The sequence below is a fragment of the Triticum urartu genome, chromosome 3A (assembly GCF_056163025.1).
Source record: "Triticum urartu cultivar PI428250 chromosome 3A, HENAU_Tu73, whole genome shotgun sequence".
Taxonomy (NCBI): domain Eukaryota; kingdom Viridiplantae; phylum Streptophyta; class Magnoliopsida; order Poales; family Poaceae; genus Triticum; species Triticum urartu.
The window spans coordinates 269,501,316-269,528,756 of NC_141875.1; the positions used below are offsets into that span (position 1 = coordinate 269,501,316).

At 46.7% G+C, this 27,441-nt stretch overlaps 1 protein-coding gene across 1 annotated transcript; it reads left to right on the forward strand.

Annotated features, from left to right (window-relative positions):
• The first annotated feature begins 7,088 nt into the window (after positions 1-7,088).
• Positions 7,089-9,684, forward strand: LOC147979424 (uncharacterized). Its single transcript, XM_087515203.1, has 5 exons — positions 7,089-7,163; positions 8,041-8,172; positions 9,014-9,076; positions 9,242-9,356; positions 9,446-9,684. The coding sequence occupies exons 1-5, from the start codon at positions 7,089-7,091 to the stop codon at positions 9,682-9,684; spliced, it is 624 nt and encodes a 207-aa protein (XP_087371329.1).
• Positions 9,685-27,441: the final 17,757 nt, after the last annotated feature.

A 27,441-nucleotide genomic window follows, 5' to 3' on the forward strand; every position in this document is an offset into this window, starting at 1 on the left:
CCGTTAAGTTTTGTGTGATTGAAGTTTTCAAGTTTTGGGTGATTTGTCGATATGAGGAGACTAAGGAGTGTCAAGACCCTAATCTTGGGGATTACCAAGGCACCCCAAGTTAATATCTAAGGAAGATCCAAGCAACTAAGCTTGGGGATGCCCCGGGAGGCATCCCCTCTTTCGTCTTCAACATTATCGGTAACCTCACTTGGAGCTATATTTTCATTCGTCACATGATATGAGTTTTGCTTGGAGCGTCATTTTATTTTGTTTTGATTTGCTTGCTACTATCTATAATAATTTTTTGCATCTTTTACTTCAATAAAAAAAGTCAAGTATAGCCTTTGCCATGCTTTTTTTGCAAGTATACATGTTTTTGTTTGAAAACAGAAAGTTTATCGATGTTGCCAAAATTACCTAGAAAAGTCATAATGTGATAAAATGTTGAAAACTTTTTCAAAATAAGCTCTGATAAATTTTCTATGGTCTGGTAAATTTTCATAATCTTTCGAGTTTAAGAAGTATTGATACTCTTGCATTCTTTACACAATGTACTGTTTTGGCAGATTGCTGTTATGTTTGCATATGTTTGCTTGTTTAATGATTCTATTTGAGGATAGGAGCATTAAATATGCAGAGGAATTTATTACGCAATGTTGAATAATAATTTTAGTGATTTTCTACAGTAGAGAATGATAAGATTTTTGCATTGGTTTATACTAACTTATCTTACGTGTTCTTGTTGAATTTTATGTGGGATGAAGCTTTTGAGATTCAGGAAAACCGTAATATGAGAAGAATTAAGGAGACACAAAATCTCAAGCTTGGGGATTCCCAAGGCATCCCAAGATAATATTTCAATAAGTCTCGAGCATCTAAGCTTGGGGATGCCCCGTTAGGCATCCCACCTTTCTTCTTCAACAATTATCGGCTAGTATCGGTTAAGCCTAAGTTTTTGCCTCTTCACATGATGTGTGCTATTCTTGCAATGTCATTTTATTTTGTTTTGCTTGCTGTTTTAATAAAAACTCTTAGATCTGAAAGATTTTGAATAGGAGAGAGTACTGAAATAGCTACCTATTTACTTAACTACTCGCTTGACCTTCACTTATATCTTTTTGGAGTAGCTTGTCATTTTCTCTAGTGCTTCACTTATATATTTTTGAGCACAATGTGCTTTAGTACTTTTAAAGGAATTCTCTCTTGCTTGACCTTCCTTCTCTCTTGATTTACCTTCACTACTCGCTTTCCTTCACTTATATCTTTTTGAAAGTTTTTAGTACTTAAATTAATTTGAGAGAAAGAAATATTATGCTCATGATCTTCACTTATATTTGTTTGCGCTTATCAAAAGCAATACATGAAAATTAGTTCCAAATTGATAGATATCCAAGAAGAATATAATAAAAACTTTCATGAAGATCATTGGACAAAATAAACTTGATTCCTCGTAAGAGTTTTGAGATATGATGATGTGATATGTGAGCCATGTTGATGGGTAATTATGCTTTAATAAGAATATTGGTGTTAAGGTTTGTGATTCCCTATGCAAGCACGAAAGTCAATAGTTGTGCAATGAAATTACATCCTACTTGTGGTGCATTATTCGGTGTTAATTATGCTCAATGCTCGCTTATGAGATTGTTCGTTTCTTGGGTGGTCGCTTCTCAATCTTTTGCTAGCCTTCATTTTGCACTAAGTATGATCACTACTTGTGCATCCAAAATCTTTAAACCAGTTTTGCCACATGAGTCCACCATACCTACCTATATGCGGTATTCTTTTGCCGTTCTAAGCAAATTTATATGTGCCATCTCTAATTTTCAAAATAAATTTCTCTGTTGTGTGCTCGTACCCGCTCGCGAGGCAGTGAGGGGTGGCCGATATTTTCCATGCTAGATGTGTTATTGTCACAATGAGTGTTTATCCACTTGTCATTGCACGAGAGTAAGGCAAATGTATCAGGGATGCCCAGTCCCAAAATGAAAAATGAATTTACTTTATGTTGTCAAATAATAAATTCCTTGGAAAGTGTTGGTATGGCGGGCACCCGTGGATACGGTTAGCCATGGAAAGTGAAAGTATGGTTGAAAAAGGAACAAAAATTATTTTCTGTTTGGGAACCGCCTATGATATATCTAGCATGGAAAGTGTTGGGATCTCTAAGTCGTTTTTGTTGGCAGGAAAAGTATGCCTCTCAAAATGTTTTTATCTCTCAATTTTCTCTTTGAGCTCTGGCACCTCTACAAATCCCTACTTCCCTCCGCGAAGGGCCTTTTTTTACATTATGCAAAAAAAATTAATTTGAGTCTCCATCTTCTCTTATAAAAGCACCAATTAGGGGGCACTATGATCGTACTTGAGCATTGGGTGTAGCTAATATGCGAGTGTGTTTCATGAATGGATCAATGATTGAGCATGATGGGCTAGGGATAACTTAATTTATCGTTGATATTTTGAAAGACATGGTTGCTTGTTCATATGCTTGAGTATTTAAGTTCTGATGTCAAAACTAGACTATTGCTTTGAACCATATAAAAGTTCAAATGTCCATGATACAAATAAAAGAATATGAGATGACATGTTAGGCATCATTCCACATGAAAAATTTTGTTTTTATCATTTACCTACTCGAGGACGAGCATGAATTAAGCTTGGGGATGCTGATACGTCTCCAACATATCTATAATTTTTTATTGTTCCATGCTGTTATATTACCATTCTTAGATGTTTTACAAACATTTTATAGCAACTTTAGATCATTTTTTGGGACTAACCTATTGACCTAGTGCCCAGTGTCAGTTGTTGTTTTTTGCTTGTTTTTTACATTGTAGGAAATCAATATCAAACGGAATCCAAAGACCACGAAACGTTTTGAGGATTTTTTTATGGACCAGAAGACCACTAGTGGGCCAGAGAAGCACCTGGGGGTGCCCCGAGGGGGGCACAACCCACCCCCCAGGCATGCCCGGGTGGGTTGTGCCCACCTCGGTGACCTCCCGCACCCCCTCTTCGCCCTATAAATTCCCAAATATTCCAAAAACCCTCGGGGTAACTCTAGATCAGACGTTCAGCCGCCGTAAGCCTATGTAGCCACGAAAAACCAATCGGGAGCCCATTCCGGCACCCTGCCAGAGGGGGAGATCATCACCGGAGGCCATGTTCATCATCCCTATGGTCTCCATGATGAGGAGGGAGTAGTCCATCCTCGGGGCTGAGGGTTTGTACCAGTAGCTATGTGTTTAATCTCTCTCTCTCTCTCATGTTCTTGAGATGTCACGATCTTGATGTATCATGGGTTTTGTTAATATAGTTGGATCATATGGTGTTTTCCCCTCTCTATCTTGTTTTGATGAATTGAGTTTTCCCTTTTGAGATTTCGTTCTTATCGGATTGAGTACTTTTATGGATTTGAGAACACTTGATGATGTCTTGCTATGAATACCCATGGTGACAATGGGGTATCATATTGCTTCACATTATATGTGTTTTGGCACTCAACTCGCAGATTCCTGAGATGACATTGAGGCAATCTATGCATAGGGGTTGATGCACGTTCTCGTCTTTTGTTGCCGGTAGAAATCTTGGGGCACTCTTTGAGGTTCTTTGTGTTGGATTGAGTATGATGAATCTGAATTTGCATTAGTGTTATTTTAGTACGAACTCTTGATAGATCGATTAGAAAGAATAACTTAGTGTTATTTTAGTACGAACTCTTGATAGATCAATCGGAAAGAATAGCTACAAACAATTTCTTCTTATGGTCTCTGCTAGATAGGAACTTTCGAGTGATTCTTCATCGCACTTTGAGGGATGGTTATATGATCCAATTAGATTAACTTTGTTGAGGGATTGCACTAGTGAAAGTACGGACCCTAGGTCTCATTTTTAAGCATTGCAATACTGTTTGTGCTCCGTTTTATCAATTGCTACCTTGGTGTTTTTTATTGTTCCTATTACAAAAATCAATATCTACTATTATTACTACACTTCTATCAGCATCTCTTCGCCGAACTAGTGCACCTATACAAATTTCCATTGTATTTGGTGTGTTGGGGACACAAGAGACTTTTTGTTATTTGGTCATAGGGTTGTTTGAGAGAGACCATCTTCATCCTATAGCTCCCATGGATTGATAAACCTTAGGTCATCCACTTTAGGAAAATTTCTATTGTCCTACAAAACTCTGTGCTTGGAGGCCCAACATGAGTCTACAAGAACAAGTTGTGTAGTAGACATCACCCACCATCGTGGAGAGACGACTCAGCTCCTCGGAGATATAGGTGAAGAAGGAGACTAGGTTAGGAAGGCGCAACTCGTTGAAGTGGATGGGTTGGTTGAACGGGTTTTGTCCGACGGCCGACATGGTCGATCTGGCACGACGGTTGGCATCGCGTAGCCAGAACACGTGCGTGGCAACATGATCCAGCAAGTGGTTGAGGTGATCCTAGTCCTTGTAACGATGGGCCCGCTCATGCTCTAGCCAGCTCGCCTGACCGCCTATTGTATCTCCCTCTTTCTGCAACAACGCTGCCAGCGCCTCGAGCTTCTTTGTGGTGAACGCCTGCCGCTTTTGAAGCTCCGTGAACTCCTACGCATAAAGGAGGAGCATGGCGCTCCTCATCTCCTTGAGCTCACGGAGCTCCGCATCCTTGGCATGGAGATCCTGTGTCAGGCGCCTCACCTCAGAGTCCGTCATCTAGTATGCTGCCAATGGGGAGAGGAAGCAAAGGGGGCGAACGGCTGAAAGGCAATGGAATCTACAGGAAGGCAGAGGGAGCTAGCTGAGGAGCGGGGTGAATCTTTTGGTTTTCACCATGGGAAAACACCAGTCGACGACTTTTCACTTCAGGGAGCAGTGTGTTTTACAGGCGAAGTCATCATGACTAATTGCTACCACGCCTGCTCCCGTCAATAAAAAAATAAAAATCCTGCCATGCCTGACGCACCCAAAGACCAGTGCGACGCAGCGGTGGATATTTAAATTCACTTACCGGCAAGGAGAGGAAAAAAGGGGTGAAAAAACAAATGTGGTGGTGGCCTATCTAATCGGTCGCACTAGCCCAACTAGCTAGCCACCATGCTTCACTCATGTACTCGACGGAAAAGGTGGGCTTTTGTGATTTGATGACTCATTTACTTGCTTCGGCGCTACGACCGAGGAGGACCCATAAAACGTGCGGTAGGGCGTACCACGTCTCGGCAAGGAAGAAAATATGCGTGCACGTCTCTTGTTCTAGGCGATTCATCTATTTTCCAAGCATTTTTTAGTTATAATAACACCACGGCAAGCTCATGCCACTCTTCGTGTGTGCCCGTGCGTCTAAAGGTTGTACTACTAGATGGAGAGGAGAGAGAGATGGCAGACATGGGACCCACCAGTAAGTCAGTCAACGTTCATGCACATGTTAGTGAGCCACTCCCTCTACTCTAATCAATATAATACTGTATAAAATCAAGTTATACGACAAAGCCAACAACCCTTTCGGTTTCTGGCTATCGATGTACGCTTTGTACTCTAGGTTGCCGGTCTGAATATCATCCTTCAGATTTGTTAGTTTGTGGTCCAAATTTGATCAATGACAAGTGGGCCTCCCGTGTGTTGTTCCGCTATTTCAGTGTGGGATGGTTTTTTTTCACAAACAATTTGCACGGTTAAACAACTTACGGCACATGTTACACGTATTTTGCAAGTTTAGGAACAAAAATGACAGCGGCATAGAATATCACATGCTCCCCGCAGCTTAAATCCTATGGTGATACGAGATTTTACGTCGTTGGATCTGAGATCCAATGGCTTGGGAGTAGTCTTTGTAATTATGCGCAATTACCAAACTCTCCAAGAGTTTTTTGCAAAAAAAACATTCAAGCCTCGTGTGAGCCGCTAGATCTTCGATCCAATGGCTCCCGGTAGCTCATATTAGGTGCTCCCCATAGCTTAATTAGCTGCTACGGTGATACAAGCATCTAGGTCGTTGGATCTGAGATCCAATGCCATGTGCATAGTATTTGTACTTTCTGCGCAATTCCCAAACTCTTTGAGGCCTATATTGCAAAAACATTCAAACCTCCTTCTTGGTGTCAAAACCGGCAGACCTCGGGGTAGGGGTCCCGAACTGTGGATCTGAGACCGATGGGGAACAAGGGACGATGAACACGGTGTTTACCCAGGTTCGGGCCCTCTCGAAGAGGTAATACCCTACGTCCCTCTTGATTATATCAGATGTATAGTATGGTTTACAATGTAGATCTACCTCGAGATCAGCATGAGCAAAACCCTAAGGCGATGAGGTGACCAATATAGCTCTCCCCCTAAATACTACACCCCTCAGTTTATATAGACACTGATAGGGTTAGGATTACCGAAGATAGATTACAATAAGGAAAAAAGAAATCTCGTCTATCCTAGACTTGGAGGGCACACCACGGCTTCATAGATCTCCTATCGCTGTACGGCTTCACCAGTCCGGCCCATATACGATGGGCCGACGCCCCGAGGACCCCTTAGTCCATGACTGCCTCAGTAGACTCCGAACTTGCCTCCAACGCCAACTCTTGTGTCCGGCATCTACTCTCCTAACAGTATTCGGCTTGCGAGGTGAGATCTCTAATTTTTTCCGTTCATGTTCGGAGCCAAGGGGTGTCCGGAATCCGAAACAATAGTCTTCCTTAGCAACGAAGGCAAGAATAAAAAACCATTCAAGTGTAAACAGTGCCTTCGCTTGACAACTTTTCCTCTTTCAACGAAGAGTTGCACCCAGTCATAAAGCCGAGCGGTTACTGTTTCTCGAAGCGCGGCTCGAAGCCGATGCCACGTCGGGCATGTCTCATCAAGGTGGGGATCATGCCCCGCCTTTCAGGGGATATGATAAATAATTTTGATTCCCCTCCCCGCACATAATGTTGCGAGCGTATCCGGAAGTGGAGAAGCCAATGGCGTGGAAAAAGGAACCCATGGCTTGTCAACGGCCTATAAAGGGGGGCTACAACAGTTAGCATCCCACACCTTCTTCCACCTTCCGCCCACGCAGATACTCAGAGCTCCAGTGCCCCTTTTCTCTGCTTCCTAGGAAAATCCCAACCTGTCTCCTTCAGCCATGGTCGGATTTGGCGCCAACCGGAAATGGGAGGCCTCCATCGTCACCGAGGGTGACATAGTGAAGCTGAGGCAGGCCGGCTAATTGTCGGCCAACATTGCTCATCGGGCCCCCGAAGAGGGCCAGATCATCCCTACGCCCCAGCTGGGTGAAAGGGCCGTATTCCTCCCTCATTTCCTTAGGGGGCTTGGATATCCCCTTCACCCCTTTGTGAGGGGGGTTGATGTTCTTCTACGGGCTAGATTTTCATGGTCTAGCCTCCAACTCCCTTCTCCACATCTCTTCCTTCATCATCTTCTGTCAGGCCTTCCACCGAGTCCAGCCACACTTATGCCTGTGGCTAAAGGTGTTCAACGTCAAGCCCAAGGTAGTTGGCGGCGACCATGCAGAGTGCGGCGGGGCCATGACTAGCCAACTAACGCGGGTCCAGTGGCCGATGGGCCACTTTGTCAACACCGTCAAAATATGGCAGAAGGAATGGTTTTATATCACCAAGCCAAGGGGAGCTAGCTGGATGGCGGCTCCCGCATTCATATCTGGACCCCCTACCAGGCTAGCCTCCTAGACCACCAAGATCTTGGACTGGGGGTCTGCTGATGACTTGAAGGCACTGAAGAAGCGCATTGTCAGTGTAATGGAGACCGGCACGAGGCTGGTCAACGTCATTCAGATCATGATCCATCGCCGACTCCTCTCATGTCAAGAGAGGGCCAAGCCGATGTGGGGGTATGATCCTAAGGATCCGGTCACTGTGTAACACCTCTTCGGCATGACCCACAAGAAAATGTGGAGTCTGGTATTCAAACCGTAGAAGGATTGGCTAGCCGAGGGGGAGGACATCGGCCTCCATGCTGCAAACCCTCCGAGGAAGGTGAGAGGCACTTGGCTTTAACATGAATTCGAATATTTGTATCGTGCAATTCGATCGAACCTCTTTGTGTGGATTTTGCAGGGCTGGCTTACCAAGGCCGAGAAGATCAGCGGCTCGGCGCCGCTGCCAGAGAGGTCCCGGTCTGAACAACTGGAGAAGCTGTTGGTCTTGGTGCCTTACAAGGCGCCCACCAAGAAGGGCAAGAAGACGGAGGTACCGGGGGCTAGGGAGGGCCTCCGCCTCATGGCTCGGCCGGGAAACTGGTCCGAGGATGCTGCTTCCTCATCCGTATAGGATGGGAACTAGGATGACGACGAGGAGGAAAGCGCCTCCTCACACTCTAAAAATAGGGTGACGTCTAGTCACATCAAGGAGGTTCAACCTTCTCCGGCCCCGAAGAGGCGGTGCTGGCCCAAGCTGGTCCTTTCTGACAGCTCAGACGAGGAGTCCAAAGCGTCCGAGGAGCTCCTGAAAAAGGGACCTAGGCTCAGGTCCCATGTAACCAGGTATATATCATGGCCTTTCCAATTGCCGTATTCTGTAGAAGTACCTAGTAGAACATAGATTGATTGTTTTTCCTTGGTGGTGCAGTCATCTGCATGGCCACCCCGCTGAAGAGATCTTGGAGGGGATGGCCCCGCCTGCCAAACTGGCGGACAGTGGCTCATGTTCCGCACCTCCTCCCATCCACGAAGAGGTTGGGGAGGTGTTGTCGCAAAAGACCCCTCCAACTCTGAACTAAGGGGAGAAGGTTGATGCCACCATGGCCGAGGCCAACGCCTCGATCATTGAAGACCAGTGGCATGCATCTCTCCTGGATGATGCGGGAGGGGATTCGGATCATCCGAACCCCCTACAACATCCAGCTCCCGAGCTCCCAAGGCCCTCGAGGGAGCCAATTCCTCCTTCCGGTGAGGAAGGTGCTGAGGGCCCGATGCCCTCGCCGAATGCCTCCATTCGGGCAGCGACGGGCTGGCCAGATGCGCTGGCGAAGTTGGTGAGCAACTCTGTCATCGTCGCAGAACATGTCATTCTTATGGGTGCGGTTATATAGGTTGTTCGGTCCATTCATTTAGGACTGAATGACATTGTCCAAGGCCTGCTAATAGGCTTTGAGGTAAGTCAAGTAATGCTCTTACCTTCTAAAGCGGCTTTAATATTTAGTTTGGGTAGGCCGTGTACATAGCAGCACCCGAGACTCTGCAAGGACTTTGGAGAAACCTATAGAGGATCTAATTTGTTAGGCCGATTAACAATGTCGACACTTCTTTCTCTTACGTAGGCATCTTCCGAGGCCGCGGCTGCTATTGCTTCGGCACTAGAGGAGATGGATCAGAAGCTCAAGCTTTCTGATAAAGAGCTTGACCTTGTCAACAAATGTCTTGACGAGGCGCAAGGTAAGCTCTTTGATAAGATGTGTATTTTCTTGATGCTAGATATTGACGATCTAGACTGTATGCTAATCTTTATCGTGATGATCTTGCAGCTGCCGCCGCCGAGGTTGAGGGCTTGAGAGAGGCCCTGAAGAAAGCCGAGGCTGAGGCGGCCGCAAAGAAAATGGCCGCTGACGAGGCGGTGGCCCAGCTCAAGAAGGCGAAGCTCGCTGGTGAGCAGCACGAGGCTCGAGTAGCCGAAGTGCAAGTGGAGCTCCTGGATGCCACCAAGAAGCTAGAGGTCCTTGAGAAGGAGCAGCAGAAGCGATCCTCCCAGCTGTCCAAGGCGTAGACGGAGCTCCGGGAGGCCAGGACCGAAGCGCGAGGTGTCCGGGAAGAGCTCCGCCAAGTCGGGCAAATTGCAAATGGTAAGAAATACTTGCTGCAGAGTGTGTTCGGAGGCAACAGATTTGCCTTGCTGACTCGGTCTGGCACTCCGCATGCGTCTTCGCCGATCTCCCAAAGAATGTGGCAGCCGTCATGAAGCACTATGCTGCTCATGAGGAGGACTCCGAGCAGCGGTTGTTCTAGTCGTAGTTTTCGGCCTCCGAGCATCCTCCCCTCATCAGCAACCGGATGAAGCGGCTGATGGAACTGCATTGGATGTCTGAACTGGCGCTGAAGGATCTATGTGTCAATCTATGGAGGCCAAGCCAATTCCGGGGAGCTACTTTGGCCTTGTGTAGAGGTTGCAGGAGGTGCCGCTTTGGATTGACACCATGAAGCGGTCGACATGCCTCGAGGCAGCAAGGCTGGCGTTTGCAAAGACCATGATGCATTGGCCGAAGATCAATCAAATGGACATGGCCACTGGTCCTCCGCCTAAGGGAAAGGAGCATCGCCGCCCTGGGCAGTATTTTGCGCAGGTGATGAATGGCGCGCGGGCAATAGAGGCCGAGTGTTTGAAATATGTAATTATTGAGTGACTGTATTGAGTTTTATGATATGGACCTTATGCTTTACAATGCGGTCGTATGATTTTATTTTACCATGGATTAATTTTGACTCATGTGTGGTTGTACGTTCGTTCTGAAAGATACCAGTCGGCGGCTTCGGTGCCGCGAGTGAATATCATGAGGGTTGTTTTATTTCCGCACTGTTGCCCTTAGCCAACGTCTTGGAACCCGGAGGCGGTATTGTGTGGGAAAAACTAGGCAATCGAACTATTCGATTTTATTGCTTTCACTTAACCATTAGGAGCTTGATTGTGGGGGCTAGTGAGTAACCTTCGGTGGCTTGTGACGTACTTGGGGGCCAATACTTGTCCTTTCCGATCACATGGTTTGTGTTAAGAAGAACCCTTCATGTGACGTGGTGAAATCGCCAACGATTTTTAGAGTCAAACCTTGTCACCGGATCACTGACCAGTTCGTGCTTACTATGATTGTTAGTTTTCGTCTTTCTCCTCCTGAGGTGCTTTACTGGGCTGGCCAGAAGCACAACCGCAGGGGTTCTCCCTTTACCCTCTTAGACGGACGTGCGGAACATAAGGGCTAAACACAAGAGGCAGGCAACCCAACTATAGACCCAAGACATAGTTCGGAACTGATGCATATAGAGCAATATCTGAGATGCCGAACACTCCATGGGAAGCGGTGTCGGACTTGGTATGAGGAGCTGATGACGAATCAAGCTCCTAGAGGTTGAATTATATCACCATGTCGGGCTGTTCGAAGAGCGAGAGGGGGATCCGGAAGGAAGGAGACAATCGCAAGATGCGGATATCCAGATACCATAAAAGGGTGTTTATTATTTTTTCATAGGCTCAAGACGTCTAACCATACAATTTGAACTGCCAAGACATTTATTGAAAAAGAAAGAAATTTTTTACAGAGTAAAGGTTTACGCAGGGCCTTGATGCGTGAGTCGAAGCCTCAACTGTGCCCTACTGCATGTCTACGCCTTTTGCTTCTGAGAGGTGGACCTTCAATGAAACCTTGAGGGGCGAGGATCCTGCCGACGAAGCTTTATGATTGGGGGGGGGGTCGGAATTGGCCCCCGGGTCATCCGAAGACAAGGTGACTCCGAAGTTTGGGTTAGACGAACACATGTTTCAGATTTATTGATATATGCCTCACGACTGCCCATGGTATTTTGAGTGCAAAATTGTGCTGACGAGGCACATGGAGCGCAAAGAATGTGGGCATGTCGTGGGGCACGCATCCCTATTTGTGGGTTCCCACGACGGGGAGCAAGTTCGGGCCCATTTACTATTGTCGTCAGCCTGTACGGCGGGCCGGTAATGGGACCTGTGTGGACCGGTTTGGTCTTCGGCTGCTAGGGCCGTAGTGTACTCTTCGGTCCGAAGTGAGCGTTCTATATTGCCATTGATAGTTATGACGCCCGAAGGACTGGGCATCTTCAACTTGAGGTACGCGTAATGCGTGACGACATTGAATTTAGCGAACATTGTACGGCCGAGGAGGGCGTGATAGCCGCTACAAAAAGGTGCAACATCGAAGATCAAGTCCTCGCTTTAGAAGTTGTCTGCAGAGCCGAACACTACTTCAAGCATCATAGTGCCTGCGCAGTGGGCCTCCACTCCTGGAATGACCACCTTGAAGGTGGTGTTACTGAGTTTGATCCTTGACGGGTTGATCCCCATCTTTCTCATAGTGTCTTCGTATATGAGGCTGAGGCTACTGCCCCCATCAATTAGGACTCTAGTGAGGTGGAATCCGTCAATGATGGGGTTGAGTACCAAGGCTGCGTATCCTCCGTGGCGTATGCTGGTCGGGTGATCCCTGCGATTGGAAGTGATCGGGTAGGCCGACCACGGGTTGAACTTTGGCGCTACGGGCTCGACAGAATATATGTCTCACAGCGCTCACTTCTTCTCCTTCTTTGGTATGTGGGTTGCATAGATCATGTTAACCGTCTTTACCTCGGAAGGGAAGGGCTTCTGACCTCCACTATTCGGCCTGCGGGGCTTGTCATCGTGCTCGCTCCGTGGGCTTTTGCCTGAGTCTTCGCCTCCTGCTTTATCACCGAACAATTACAGTTGGAGTGGTTGGTAGGCTTCTCCGGCGTGCCGTGGATCTGGCAAGTCCTGTCCAGAATTGCATCTAGTCTGGATGGGCCGTCGCCATTGCCTTTAGGGGCTTCCTTTCAGGGTGTTTCTGAACCGGGCATTTACTGCCGTATCCTTTCCTTCGTCGTCATTGTGGTGATGTTTACTCTTTCTATGTCGCGGCTTTCCATTAGAGTCCCGAACCTCAGAGGTACCGGGTGTGTCGGGGTTGGTATTTTTGAGCGAGCCAACTGTCTTCGCCCGCGTAAAAGTCAGTCATGAGAGAAGTAAGGGCTGCCATAGTTATTGGTTTATCCTAGCCGAGCTGTCTTATGAGCCATTCGTCCTTGATGCTATGCTGGAAAGAGGCCATGGCTTCGGCATCCGGGCAGTCGACAATTTGGTTCTTATTGGTTAGGAATTGGTTCCAAAGCTGCCGGACAGATTCTCCGGGCTGTTGTGTGATGCGGTTCAGGTCATCCGCGTCCGGAGGCCGGACATAGGTGCCCTGAAAGTTCACTCGAAAAGCTTCCTCGAGCTCTTCCCAACAGCCTATGGAGTCTTCGGGAAGGCTATTCAACCAGTGTCGAGTTGGTCCCTTAAGCTTTAGTGGCAAATATTTAATGGCGTGGAGGTCATCTCCTCGCGCCATGTGAATGTGGAGGAGGAAATCCACTATCCATACGGCTGGGTCTGTAGTTCCATCGTATGGTTCGATGTTCACATGCTTGAAGCCTTCTGGGAATTGCTGTTGCATTACCCTCTCTGTGAAGCACAGGGGGTGTGCGGCGCCCCGAACTTGGGCTACATTGTGTCAGAGGTTTTCGGACATCTGAGTCTGTTCCTATTCCCAGACACTATCGTTTCGGTTCGGCCAATCGTGATATCCTTCCCGTTGAGTGGGTAGATCTTTTCTGGGTCCATAGGTGGACCTGGTACGGACTCCTCGAGCGTCTAGGTAATGGCGGATGTCGTACTTGTTTGTGGGCCGCACTTGATCCTTGCCATAATGGCGAGGTGGAGCAGCGGGGTGCTCGGCCTTGTCAGCTTCTTTGTCCCGCCCTCTAGGGGGCGGTCGGGTTGTTCGGCGCGTGTATATGTCAGACGTGTGGGCTTATGGCCTCGTCGTCAAACTGTGGGAGCAATCTTCGCTTGGGGTAACTTTTGATCGGTTGTTTATGGTCGTACCCTTCTTCGGCGGCTAGGACTTTAGTCCACCGATCATTGAGGTTGTCCTGTTCGGCTTGATTCTGTGTTTTTGTTTCTTCATACTGCATGTGGTGGATAGAAGCCTCCATTTAAACCATTGCTACTCCAACAGGCCTTTGGGGGCGATGAAATCGTCATCCTCGAGACTGGCCTCCTCCTCGGAAGATGGGAGGTAGTTGCTGTCTTCGAGTCATCGAGGTTTGCCGAGTTGAACGGGTTTTCCTACCCCGCGGGGTCATCTCGATGATGGTCGTTAGCTACGGCTCCTGCGATATCATCTGTATTATTCATGGTACCGTTCTCTACAAATTCCATGTTGCTCGCACGGTTTCGATGTGGCTTTGATTAACGACGCTCTCTTCGACGCTTGGGAAACTCATCTCCGGGCTTGTCTTGGTCTTGGTTAGTAGTGTCATCGCCGTCCTTGGGGGTGCCCACCGTGTAAATATCATAGGTGGACTTGGCTGACCAGCAGCCGGTGACGAGGGGGGGGGGCGACATCGGTATTAGCCATGGCTCCCCTATCCTCGTCCATGTATTCGGCATTTTCCGAATTATAATATAGCATATCGGTTAAATCATCAATAGTGGCTACCAAGAGGGTGGTGGGTGGGTCACAAAATTCCCCGTGGTACGCCTCGAAGGATTGATGGTTGTGGGCGGAGGGCAGGTCCTCCTGGATGGTCATTTTTTTGATTCAGTGTAGCGCCTTGTTTAACATAGCGAGGGTCGTCGAATTTGAGGTCTCTAGGCCAAACTCTGTTGTAGCGGGGTGGGGGCAGTCAGTGCACTGGCCGGTCCTTGGTTTCCACGGGCCGAGCTGGACTCGGGGTACGGTGCCGGATCCTTGAGGGGATCCAGATTGTCACTGGGGACTAAGGATGGGCTTTGGTTTTTGTGTGTGGTTTCCACACCGGGATTTGAGATCGAGCCATTTTGGGCCGGGGGTGACCCCTGGCAATCAGTTGCCGGCTCATCGTAAGGGCTCGAGGCCAGAGGGGTGTTGTGATGGAAAGGTTCGGCCGAGGTTAACTCTTGGCCTTCGCCTCCTGATTTTTGCCTCAAAGGCCGAGGATAGGCCCTCCGCAGACATGACAGATCTGGCCAAAGGTGGAGTCTGGCCCCCGCTTTAAGCGGAGCCTTCCTGGCTTGAAGCTGTTCGGAGGGCGGGTGCCAATCTGTAGATGGATCGGAGGGGGACTCCTGAGTGGGCGCGGCGAGGCCTGTGAGGGTGCGGGAAGGGGCAGTGAATCCGGTGAAGACCAGATCGCCCCATGTGTTCGTAATGTATTTCATATTGCTGAATAGAATTTGGTGTTCAGGAGCGAAGTTGTCGATCTGACCCAAACGACCAGTCGAATCGGCGTGCAGCACGATGCTGCTGAACACGAAGAGTTGACCAAGGACAAAGAAGTCCCTGGATCTGATGCCTTCTCTTACGATCAGGTGAGCCATCGATCCTTTGGGTGACCCTGCAGTGGAACTCTCAATGAAAGCACCAATGTTTGTGTCAAAACCAGTAGACCTTGGGGTAGGGGATCCGAACTGTAGATCTGAGATCGATGGGGAACAAGGGACGATGAACACGGTGTGTACCCAGGTTTGGGCCCTCTCAAAGTGGTAATACCATACGTCATGCTTTATTATATTGGATGTATAGTATGGTTTATAGAGTAGATCTACCTCGAGATCAGCATGAGCTAAATCCTAAGGCGATAAGATGAGGAATATAGATATCCCCCTAAAGACCACACCCCTTGGTTTATATTGACACCTATAGGGTTAGGCTTATCGGAGATACATTACAATAAGGAAAAAAGAAATCCCATCTATCCTTGACTTGGAGGGAACACCATGGCTTCATAGATCTCCTGTCGCTGTACGGCCTCACCAGTTCGGCCCATATACGATGGGCCGACGCCCCGAGGACCCCTTAGTCCATGACTCCCTCACTCCTACTGCGAGCCGTTAAATCTCTCGGGAAGTCGTATCACCATAGAATCTACGGTGTGGGAGCACCTCATATTCCCCTGTGTGAGAAAATATCAGGTGCTATCGCATCCTGGATGCTACAGTGATACAAGCTTCGAGGTCGTTCGATCTGAGATCCAATGGCATCTGAGTAGTTTTTGTGCTTGTGGGATGTGCCCAAACTCTTTGGGGGCTTTTTTGCAAAAATATTTGAACCACCAAGGAGTCATTGGATCTCAGATCCATCTGCTCAGAGGAGCTTGTATCACCATGCTACGTCTTGAGCTTGCATTGGTTTTTCCCATGAAGAGGAAAGGGTGATGCAGCAAAGTAGCGTAAGTATTTCCCTCAGTTTTGAGAACCAATGTATCTATCTAGTAGAAGACAATGCGCAAGCCACCGAATACCTGCACAAACAAACACCAACCTTGCACCCAACACGATAAAAGGGGTTGTTAGTCCCTTCATGGGTATTTGCAACGTGAGATCTGATAGAGATGGATAAACAGTAAAGTAATATTTTTGGTTTATGGAACAGAAATTATAAGATTGCGAAAGAAAGTAAATAGGAAACTAGAATTGTAGATCGGAAAATTATATGATGCAAAATAGACCAGGGGCCATAAGTTTCACTAGAGGCTTCTCTCAAGATAGAAATTATTATGGTGGGTGAACAAATTACTGCCGAGCAATTGATAGAAAAGCACAAAGTTATGATGATATCTAAGGCAATGATCATGAATATAGGCATCACGTCCGTGTCAAGTAGACCGAAATGATTCTGCATCTACTACTATTACTCCACACATTGACCTCTATCCAGCATGCATCTAGAGTATTAAGTTTGTAAAGAACGGAGTAATGCCTTAAGCAAGATGACATGATGTAGAGGAAGTAACTCAAACAATATGATGAAACCCCCATCTTTTTAACCTCGATGGAAACAATACAATACGTGTTAGTTCCCTTTCTGTCACTTGGATCGAGCATCGCAAGATTGAACCCAAAGCTAAGCACTTCTCCCATTGCAAGAAAAACCAATCTAGTTGGCCTAACCAAATCGATAGTTCAAAGAGACTTGCAAAGATATCAAATCATGCATAAAAGAATTCAGAGGACATTCAAATAATATTCATAGATAAGCTGATCATAAATCCACAACTCATCGGATCTCGGCAAACACACCAGAAAAGAGTATTACATCGAATAGATCTCCAAGAACATCGATGAGAACTTTGTATTGAGAATCAAAGAGAGAGAAGAAGCCATATAGCTACTAAATATGGACCCATAGGTCTGTGGTAAACTATTCACACTTCATCGGAGAGGCAGTGGTGTTGATGTAGATGCCCTCCGTGATCAAATCCCCCTCTAGCAGGATGCCGAAAAAGGCCCCAAGATGGGATCGCACGGGTACAAAAGGTTGTAGTGGTGGAAAAGTGGTTTCGTGGCTCCCTTGGAAGTTTTCGGGACATATGAAAATATATAGGAGGACGATCTTGGTCAAGGGGTCACCGAGGGCCCCACAAGGTTGGGGGGCACACCCTCCACCCTTGTGGCCACCCCGCGGCTCTTCTGACTTGCACTCCAAGTCCCCTGGGTGGCTTCTGGTCCAAGAAAAATCATCATGAAAGTTTTATTCCGTTTGACTCTGTTTGGTATTGCTTTTCCGCGAAACTCTAAAACAAGGAAAAAACAGAAACTGGCACTGGGCTCTAGGTTAATAGGTTAGTCCCAAAAATCATATAAAATAGCATATTAATGCATATAAAACATCCAAAACAAATAATATAATTGCATGGAACAATCAAAAATTATAGATACGTTGGAGACGTATCAAGAATCCCCAAGCTTAATTTCTGCACGACCTCGAGTAGGTAAATGATAAAAAACAGAATTTTTATTGTGGAATGCTACCTGACATATTTATCCATGTAATTCTCTTTATTGTGGCACTAATGTTCAGATCCGTAGGATTCAAGACAAAAGTTTAATATTGACGTAAAAACAATAATACTTCAAGCATACGAACAAAATAATTATGTCTTCTCAAAATAACATGGCCAAAGAAAGCTTATCCCTACAAAATCATATAGTCTGGCTATGCTCCATCTTCATCACACAAAATATTCAAATCATGCACAACCCCGATGACAAGCCAAGCAATTGTTTCATACTTTTGATGTTCTCAAATCTTTTCAACTTTCACGCAATACATGAGCGTGAGCCATGGACATAACACTATAGGTGGAATAGACAGTGGTTGTGGAGAAGACAAAAAAGAAGGAGATAGTCTCACATCAACTAGGAGTATCAACAAAATGAAGACCGATCGATACATGAAGTATGTGTGATGGTGGGGGTGTCGATGGAGAGACCTAAACACACCATTTGCATGTACATAGTACTAGACTTAATATTCATGTTACAATTTATTGTGCATTTTAAATATTGAATTGAGGACCATGCAAGGCTTATATTTTATGTTTGAATTCGTGTCATACATGCATGGTCATACATCCACATTGAGATACCTATATCACAAACTCACTCTAATTCAAGAACTCGTCATAAATCAATTACCGTGCCTTTTGGAATGACTAGTTATTTGCAGGGAGAATACGGGCATTGTAATACATATAGATTAGTTCGGGAATTAAAAAAAGATTCCTTTCGCATTCTTGAATAGTAGCACCCAACGGTGTACCAACCAGACCATGCATGGCTTATATTTGCATGTACATAGTACTAGACTTAATATTCACATTACAATTTATTGTGCATTTGAAATATTGAATTGAGGACCATGCATGGCTTATATTTTATTTTTGAATTCGTGTCATAAATGCATGGTCATACATCCATGTTGAGATCACTATATCACAAACTCACTCTAATTCAAGAACTCGTCATAAATCAATTACCGTGCCTTTTGGAATGACTAGTTATTTGCAGGGAAAATACGAGCATTGTAATACATATAGATTCGTTCGGGAATTAAAAAAAGATTCCTTTCGCAGTCTTGATTGGTAGCACCCGACGGCGTACCAGCCAGACCCAGGCTCGTGTCCTACTAGTGGCGTGCGTGGTACGCACATTAGCCAAACCCAACCAGAATGACCACGATATTAAACTTTGTGCTTCCACTCGATCCTCCATGTTTCAAGTCGAAATATCTGGCAGCCAGAATTCTAGCCCTAGGAAATTCCCCTCATGTCCCTGGTCCATATGACAACCGATGAACAATGGAGGGATGCTTTAGTAACTACCCCACATTACCTACCATGCCGAGAACGGTTCAATTACCTTGGTCGCCGCTACCCAAGGTCACCCGTCAACTCCATTGCCTAATACTAATAGTACTACACCATGATGAGCACAGAATGGAGCGCCATTTGTTGATTTTGTTCGTGCGTCATTCTTGCCTACTTGAGTTACTATATTAGGCAATGCATTGGTACAGGGGGGTTATCTTTTTACTCTGCATATATAGCTTTCTTGAAGTCTAACTACGAAAACTGTTTGACCAAATCCTTTCTTAAGAAATATTAACATCTACAACAGTAAAGATGTATGGCTTGAAAATTTGTTTCATGATGTAGGCTATGATATTGTTTTGAATCCTGTATTTTAAATTCCAGAAAATCCAAATTTGACGTAAAATTCATGAAACTAAGCATGGTCACGTGATATGGCACAAATAGGTTGTCGTATTTTTTTGTTCAATTTGAGACAAGCTGCTTATGAAAAGTTGAACAAATGAAGAGCCAAGGTATTTTGGAATAGAGACATGTCACATTAACATGAACAATTTCACTATTCAAACCATGTGCGTTAGACCTATGTGCTGCCACGAGTCCCGCTTCTCATCGGTAGGTGCCGTCCGAGCAAGAGTGCGTGTCGACGGGAGGCATGCAAGCAGATCGCTGCGCTGGCTGACCGGGAGACGTGTGAGCAGGCCGCTGCGCAGGCTCACTGGGAGGCAGGCCCTTTGACCAAGCTCCCCCGCCTACCTTCCTCCCAACTGCCCCCATTTTCACGGCGCTCGCGCCGCAGTTTAAATCACCCCCGCACTCCCCGATCTTGCTACAATCTTCTCTCTTCCTCTCAGATTCTCCTGTCATCTACCTCCAACCAGCCCGACCTTACCATACGCCATGCCGCATCACAATGGTCTACCCTTAGTCTTCTAGTTTCCTGAGGAAGACACCCAGCCGGAGTATCAAGAACATAAGGCACTTTGGGACGAGCTTGAACTGAACTTGCGGGAAGATGCCACGCCTGTCCCCGCTCCCGTTCCATCTCCCGTTGCCCCGACAGCCCCAACACCCATCCCCGTGGTATTGATGGCCCGGGAACTGCACATTGTCGTCGAGCTTGAAGCCACGGGGTTCCATGAGGTCCCCGCCGACTTTCACGCGCCCGTGCACCTACCAGTGCATGCGCCTGCGCGTGCACTGACGCGCGCGCCCATGCACCTGCCAGCGCATGCGCTTGCGCATGCACTAAAGAGGGCGCCCGTGCCGGTGCCTGTGCACACGAATGTCTCCACTATGCCGTTGCCAGCGCTTGTCACCACCCCGGTGCCAGTGCCCACCTCAGCGGCATGGATCACCGCCTTCGACCGCTTCCTTGCACCAATGCTAGTCGCCTCCTCCCGCCAGTTGACTAGCTCCTGGAGACCAAAGTCTAGAACATTCCGGCCTTCCCTGAAGCTAGGGCCAACGTCTAGGAGTACTACAACAATGGCGCAAGATGCCACCACCGCCATCGGTTAGTGTCCCAACGACACATAGAGCACAACACATGATGCAGAGCATCCTACGGTTATCCCCATCGACCTACCATCATCTCACGAAGTGCCAAGAGGACCTATGACACGAGCTAGAGCTAGAGCTCTCGAGACCGAGGTGACTTCCTTCTTAGTGATATCACATATGATCCTATCGAGACATGGCTACTACCTAAGCTCGGAATGTTGTTCATGATCAGGTACTAAGAGGACCCTCCCGAAGATGCACGTGAAGACGGACAAGTCCCCAAGTTCACGGATGAAGAGAACCAACGGAAGGACTCAAGAATGTCTTACGGGCCCCGGACATCCGGCCCCTGGAGTAGCAGCCGCCCAGCCGCCAAGTACCTACAGGCCCCGGACATTCGGCCCCAGCCCGGATATCCGGCCCGAAGCCCGAAAATCCATCACCCTCCATCCAGAGAGCATCAAGGCCAGCCCCTCCAGCCCGGACATCCAGCCACCCCTGCCCACACATCCGACCCCTCAAGAAAGCCCAGACATCTGACCCGACGCCTGGACATCCGGCCTCCCTTGTCTGCGCACAGTGTAAGGGCCGAGGCCCGTGTACCCCTACGCCCACCTAGACTATATGTACTCCTCCTCCTCCCTCTTTCTAGGGTTAGCATTGGTTTAGCTCATAGTTGAGATAGAGGTTTGCTCATCCATATGGATCTACTCCTTGAGAGAGACCGCGGCCCCTCTTCGGAGAAGATCCATGTTGGATTCAAGACCTCCTCGCAGAGAAGGCCCCCATCAAGACCTCCTCACAGAGAAGAACTTGTTACCCTTTGTATCGTCCGTTGTTGACTTTGGATCGTGTGATCTCTATGTGTACTCGGATCTAGCATATGTGTGATCGTTCTTGTTGGTTTGAGTGATTCTCTCGTCTTTCCCCTCGTGTTCTTCGTGGGATCCGCTTCTTTCATGAAAGTCGGCCATCTAGGGTTCCACCCTACATCATCTTGGTATCAGAGCCATATTGATCACGATTTCGGAGCCTCCCCGTGTGTTTTCTAGCATTGTTTTGTTGATTTTGTCCCTAATTCAAAAAATCCCCACAAAAATAGCCCCCAAATTTTTTGTGATTTGTTGGTGAGATGAAGTTTTGATGGATTTCATCCGCGGATTTCATGTGTTGCAGGTAGATCTAGCTTTCCCCCATCTTTTCCCCAGTTTCCATCCACAAAATCTCATGAAATTTGCCCCGATTTTGCCTCTTCCACGCGGAGTCCCTCGAGTTCATCCACGGATCCAGAGCTCGGACATCCGGCCCGAACCCCTCGGACATCTGGCCACCCGGACATCCGGCCCGAACCCCTCGGACATCTGGCCATCCTGGACATCCGGCCCCCAAGCTCGGAGATCCGGCCCCTAACAGCATCACTTCCATCCACCGCCCCGTTTTCCGTCCAAATCTCGTCAAATTTTGTCTCGGTGCCCACATGTACTTCCGCATACCACCACCACTTCCGCATAGCACCACCATTTCCCACATACACCACCATCGCTTACACATTACAAATTTCGACAATTTTGACACGTTTTGCCTTGAGCATTTAAGTTGCGGTTCCGTGTCCTATTTTGTTATGACTATTTAGGTACGGTTCAACATCAACATCACCGCCGCTCATCTACGCCGCGGATGCATCATCAACAACAACCACTCCACCATTTTGACACCATACCGTAAGCAAGAAACAGTAACCTCATCTTGGTATCGTGATACATCATTCTTGCCATTACTTTGATAGCCACCATAGCCCAATTTTTGCGTATCTTACCCATCGAGACTAGCCTTTGAGTATTGCCCGCAATGTCACTTCTGCACATTAGTGACCATACTTCGCATTGCATACATATCATATCATTGGTCCATATCTTGGTATCATCTTTTGTGTCACAAAGTTTTCATCGCATACACAATTGCTATGTTGGTTCGTGAAGCATTGCATGAGAAAAGAGCTGAAACGAGAAAGAGCCAAACAAGCTTGTAAGCAAAAGGGAAAGATAAGCAAAGAGCTTTAAAGCAAGAACCATAGCATCATACTACATTAAGATTGTCATACTAGATCATCTTGGATCATATCATCAGAATACCATACATAGAGCATACTTGGGATAGTAGCCGTTGCATTTTTGCTTAGTAGGTTCTGAACAAGTCTTTGTATCCGCCTATTGTGCAATCATGCTAGCGTCTCTCTAGTGTTATGCAATAAGAGCATTTTCGTGGATTCCACATTTTTGCTCATTCCTTGGTTGCACGACCCCATTTATCTCTTTACGTGTGTGTTTCCGTGTACCATATTTTGCTATTGGTCTACTTATTTCATTGCAAATTTGCGAATCTTTTCCAACATTATTGAAGCGCACTAACAATTGCATCAAATTTTTTGCCACCATCCTAACTGATCTCCGCCATAAGCTTTTACTTGTGTAGGTGTGAGAAACCGACAAGAATTGGTACCAATTGTGCTATTTCCTTGTTCCACACTTGAGTGATCATTGATCCATCTTCAACATCGGTCAAGGTACATTTGGTATAGGTTCTTCTCCTTCTCCCACTCACATATTTGCTTGGAATGATGGAAAGGCCAAGTACTTCTACCAACCCACTCTTCATCGAGCAAGACGATGACATGACCTCCTATGTCACAAAGAGCCACCTCTTTGGTGCACAACGTGCTTTGCATCAAGAGCAACAAGCAATGAGTGAATGCATCGACAACCTCGCTACCGACTTGCGACTCTCTGAGAAACTTACAAGAGACTATTTCGACAAGAAGCTCGACGACCACAAGCAAGAGAAAGACGCAAGAATGGACGATATCCATGCTTTGTTGCTCAACCTCTCTTCTTCCACTTCGTCCTGCTCAAGAAGGAGCCGCTCAAGTCGACACTCCGACTACACCATCTCCGACTCAAGTACAACGACATCGAATACTCTTCGACGTGCTGGGCGCCAAGATCGTCAAGCAAACCGCAACCCTCTACAGGACAACAACTCTCAAGAACAGCGACATCATCAAAACCAAGCTACTTTCACGCAAGCACGGGAACGGCAACGCCTACGCCATCAAGAAGAGAAAGAACGAGCGAGACAACATCAAGATGCACAAGCTGCCGAGGCACAACGTCAAGAACAACAATTGCGAGAAGCTCAAGCACTTGAGGCGTAACAAGCCCTCCGAGAATCAAGTCGAGCCGTAGCCATGCGCAATCGACAAGCGCGTTAACAACAAGAAGCGCTTCGTGAAGAAGTTCAAGAGAGGAACTATCAAGCTCGAGTGCATCGTCAAGTTCCATGACCTCCTCGTCAAGAACCCCAAGTTCACAAGAGCAAGAAGGCATGGGAAATCCTCCATGACAAGAGCAAGTTGAGAGAGACGGTCCTCCTCGTCAAGGACATCACCATCCCCGACCCCAACAGAATGAAGAGCAAAGATACGACAACCTTAAGTTCACCATGCCCAAGTTCAATGGAAGTAATGATCCCGAGGAGTACCTATCATGGGCATTGAAGGTTGACAAAATCTTCCGCTTGCACAACTATGAGGAAGAGAAGAAGATGGCTATGGCATCCCTTGAGTTCCAAGACTACGTCCTCATTTGGTGGGAACAAGTCATTGAGCGCCGAGTGGCAAGAGGTGAACCACCCATCACTACTTGGGCGCAAATGAAGGATGTCATGAGAACACGCTTCATGCCAACCTACTACAACCGCGACCTCTTCAAGAAACTCCAACTCCTCAAGCAAGCAACCTACTAAACTCTCAAGACCGAGGTGACTCCCTTCCTTAGTGTATCACATATGACCTCTCGAGACACGGCTACTACCTAAGTTTGGAATGTTGTGCATGATCAGGTACCAAGAGGACCCTCCCGAAGATGCAGGTGAAGACGGACAAGTCGCCACATTCACGGATGAAGAGAACCAATGGAAGGAGTCAGGAACAACTTCCAAGCCCTGGACATCCGGCCATGACCCCGGACATCCGGCCCTGGAGCAATAGCCGCCCAGACGCCAAGTACCTACAGGCCCCGGACATTCGGCCCCAGCCCGAACATTCAGCCCAGCCCAGATATCCGGCCCGAAGCCCAAAAATCTGGCACCCTCCATCCAGAGAGCATCAAGGCGAGCCCCTCCAGCCAGCACATCCGGCCGCCCCTGCCGGGACATCCAGCCCCTCATGAAAGCCTGCAAATCCGGCCCGACGCCTGGACATCTGGCATCCCTTGTCTGCGCATAGTGTAAGGGCCAAGGCCCGTGTACCCCTTCGCCCACCTAGACTATATATACTCCTCCTCCCTCTTTCTAGGGTTAGCATTTGTTTAGCTCATACGTGAGATAGAGCTTTGCTCATCCATATGGATCTACTCCTTGAGAGAGACCGCGGCCCCTCTTCGGAGAAGATCCATGTTGGATTCAAGACCTCCTCGCGGAGAAGACCCCCATCAAGACCTCCTCACGGAGAAGAACCGGTTACCCTTTGTATCGTCCCGTGTTGACTTTGGATCGTGTGATCTCTATGTGTACTCGGATCTAGCATATGTGTGATTGCTCTTGTTGGTTTGAGTGATTCTCTAGTGTTTCCCCTCGTGTTCTTTGAGGGATCCGCTCCTTTTGTGAAAGATCGGCCATCTAGGGTTCCACCCTACATCATCGGAGGAGCCACTTCCCGCTCCAAGACGCCTCCGCCACCGCCACGTGATCTAAATATGCCATGAAAAATGTTCGTATTTCCATGCTGGAAATCCGAATGTTTGGGATTTATCATTTGCTTTTATTTTAGTTCGATCATGGTATGAATGTAAAGTCATAGTCATACTGAATGAAATCTATGGTTTTATCAAATGAATGTTCTGCTAGAGCCACATCAAATTAAATATAAAACGTCATCAAGCGACATGTATTCCTTCTCATCGCAAATATTTCATATTAAATACCATGTCAATTCCATTTTTTAGGGAAGTCAGTTCCAAATACTTGTAGGGCGCAAGCAGTCCCCTTGTTCGAGCACTAGGCGATACATTTATTTATCCACACATTTAATTGTTAGTAGATACTACTAGCATAACTTGTCCGTCACGGTCACTTTTCTTCCTAAACTTGTTACATATAATACTAGTACTAGTATTACATGAAAAAGGTGCCGTAACTTGTGAACGCGTCCAGATACGGTCAACGGCCACACTGCCCGCGCGTTCTTCGTGTTTGCCTGTGCATCTAAACGTAGAAGGGGAGGAGAGAGAGAGAGCAGACATGGAACCCACCAGTAAGTGAAGTGGAATAGTACGTGCTCACGAGCCGCTCCCACTAATATACTATAGTTAATATAAAACATGTTAAATAGGATGTGCTAATATAAAAACATTATATCAACAAAGGGGGGTACAACAAACGTTGCTACTATCTTGCCCATTGACGTGCGGCTTGAATGCCCTTGTCGCATGTTTGATCCTCGTCCTTTCCCATTTTTAATTTATACTAGTAAGGTACACGTGCATTGCACGCATGAGATTTGGCAACCAAATTATAAATAAATACCACACCATAGGATGTAAGCTTTGATTCATATATGCATGATGTAGATGTTCGTTTAATTCTTATACTTCATCTCATTCAAAATCAATAAGTTTTGTAAAAAAGTTAATCTATTTTAAGATTCATGGAATTGTGCATTGTAGAGCATAAAGTAAAAACAAATAATGGCAATTCATTTAGAAAAAAATTGGGCAATTATGATAAAGAAGATTCTAGAATAAAGGAGAAGTGCTTGTGTTCTGAGGTCTGTGCATTATGCTTAAGTTCAACCATGTAGTCTTCTAGATTGTACATGTGGCAGAATATGGTGGAATGTACAAGATATACAACGGCCAGTGGTGCTTAGATTTGCCATCTCTGCACCATCGGATTGGCTTCATCCAACGACCATCTTTCAAAGTTATTTGCACACTATATAGGGGTGTAGATATGGGTCCAAATTTGCTCCATGACAGTTGCCCCCCCTCCCCCGGTGTGTAGTTTGTAGCACTTTAATTTCTTGGTCAAAATTTGTTCCATTACAGGTGGACTCCGGGTGTGTAGTTTGTTGCTTGTTTGTAATAATTAAAGAGAACACCAGAGTTTTTTTTTGCAAAAATACCATGGTGCGACGTGGAAGGTTAGAAAGGGCATACAAGAGAGAGGTAACCGAACCAGAGGGAAAAGAATTGGGGGAGGGGCAGGGGTTGTAATGGTGTTTGGAGTAGTTGTGGAGCGAATGCTACAAAAATATAATCTAAATCCACCGAAATAAATGCCTTCACAAATTAATCGAAGGTTGGAGTCCCCCTTGCAATGTAAATAGCTCTAGCTCTGCAAGGGATGGAGAGGTAGCTTCAATGTGTGGAAGAGACGTAAGAGAGGTCAACCAAGACATAGATAGAGAGACAAAGTGATTGTGCCCCGACATTCGTTGAAAAGCTATATATGTTGTGGATAGATATTGTCCGATTGAGCTTTTGGGAAGGGTGAGGGCCGTAAGAGAGAGCTTGAGAGATGATCCAGTCACAGATAGGTACAGATATCATTTGTGCGTGGTAGGAAGCAAGGTCAATCGATACATAGATAAAGAGAGAGAGCGATTGAGTGAGTGTGGGTTGTCATGCGATCGAAAGAGTGAAATAGGTTGGAGAGAGTGACCTAGATAGACAATGTGCGTGAGAGAGTATACACTATGAATATGTTGAATTAGGCCCAAACATGGAGATATATCGTTTGTGCGTGAGCAAGAGCGAGGTCAATCGAGACATGCATAGAGAGAGAGAGAGATTGAGCAAGCGTGGGCCGCCATGAGGTCGAAAGAGTGGAACGGCTTGCAGAGGCTGATCTAGTTAGACAATCTGCGTGAGAGAGTATAGAGTGTGCCGATCAAGGCCCGAATAGGGTGATATATCGTTTGTGTGTGAGATAAAGCAAGGTTAATCGAGACTTAGAAAAAGAGGGAGAGAGATTAAGAGAATGTGGGCCGCTGTGCAGAAGAAAGAGTGAGACGGTCTATTGAGAGTGACCTAGATAGATAATG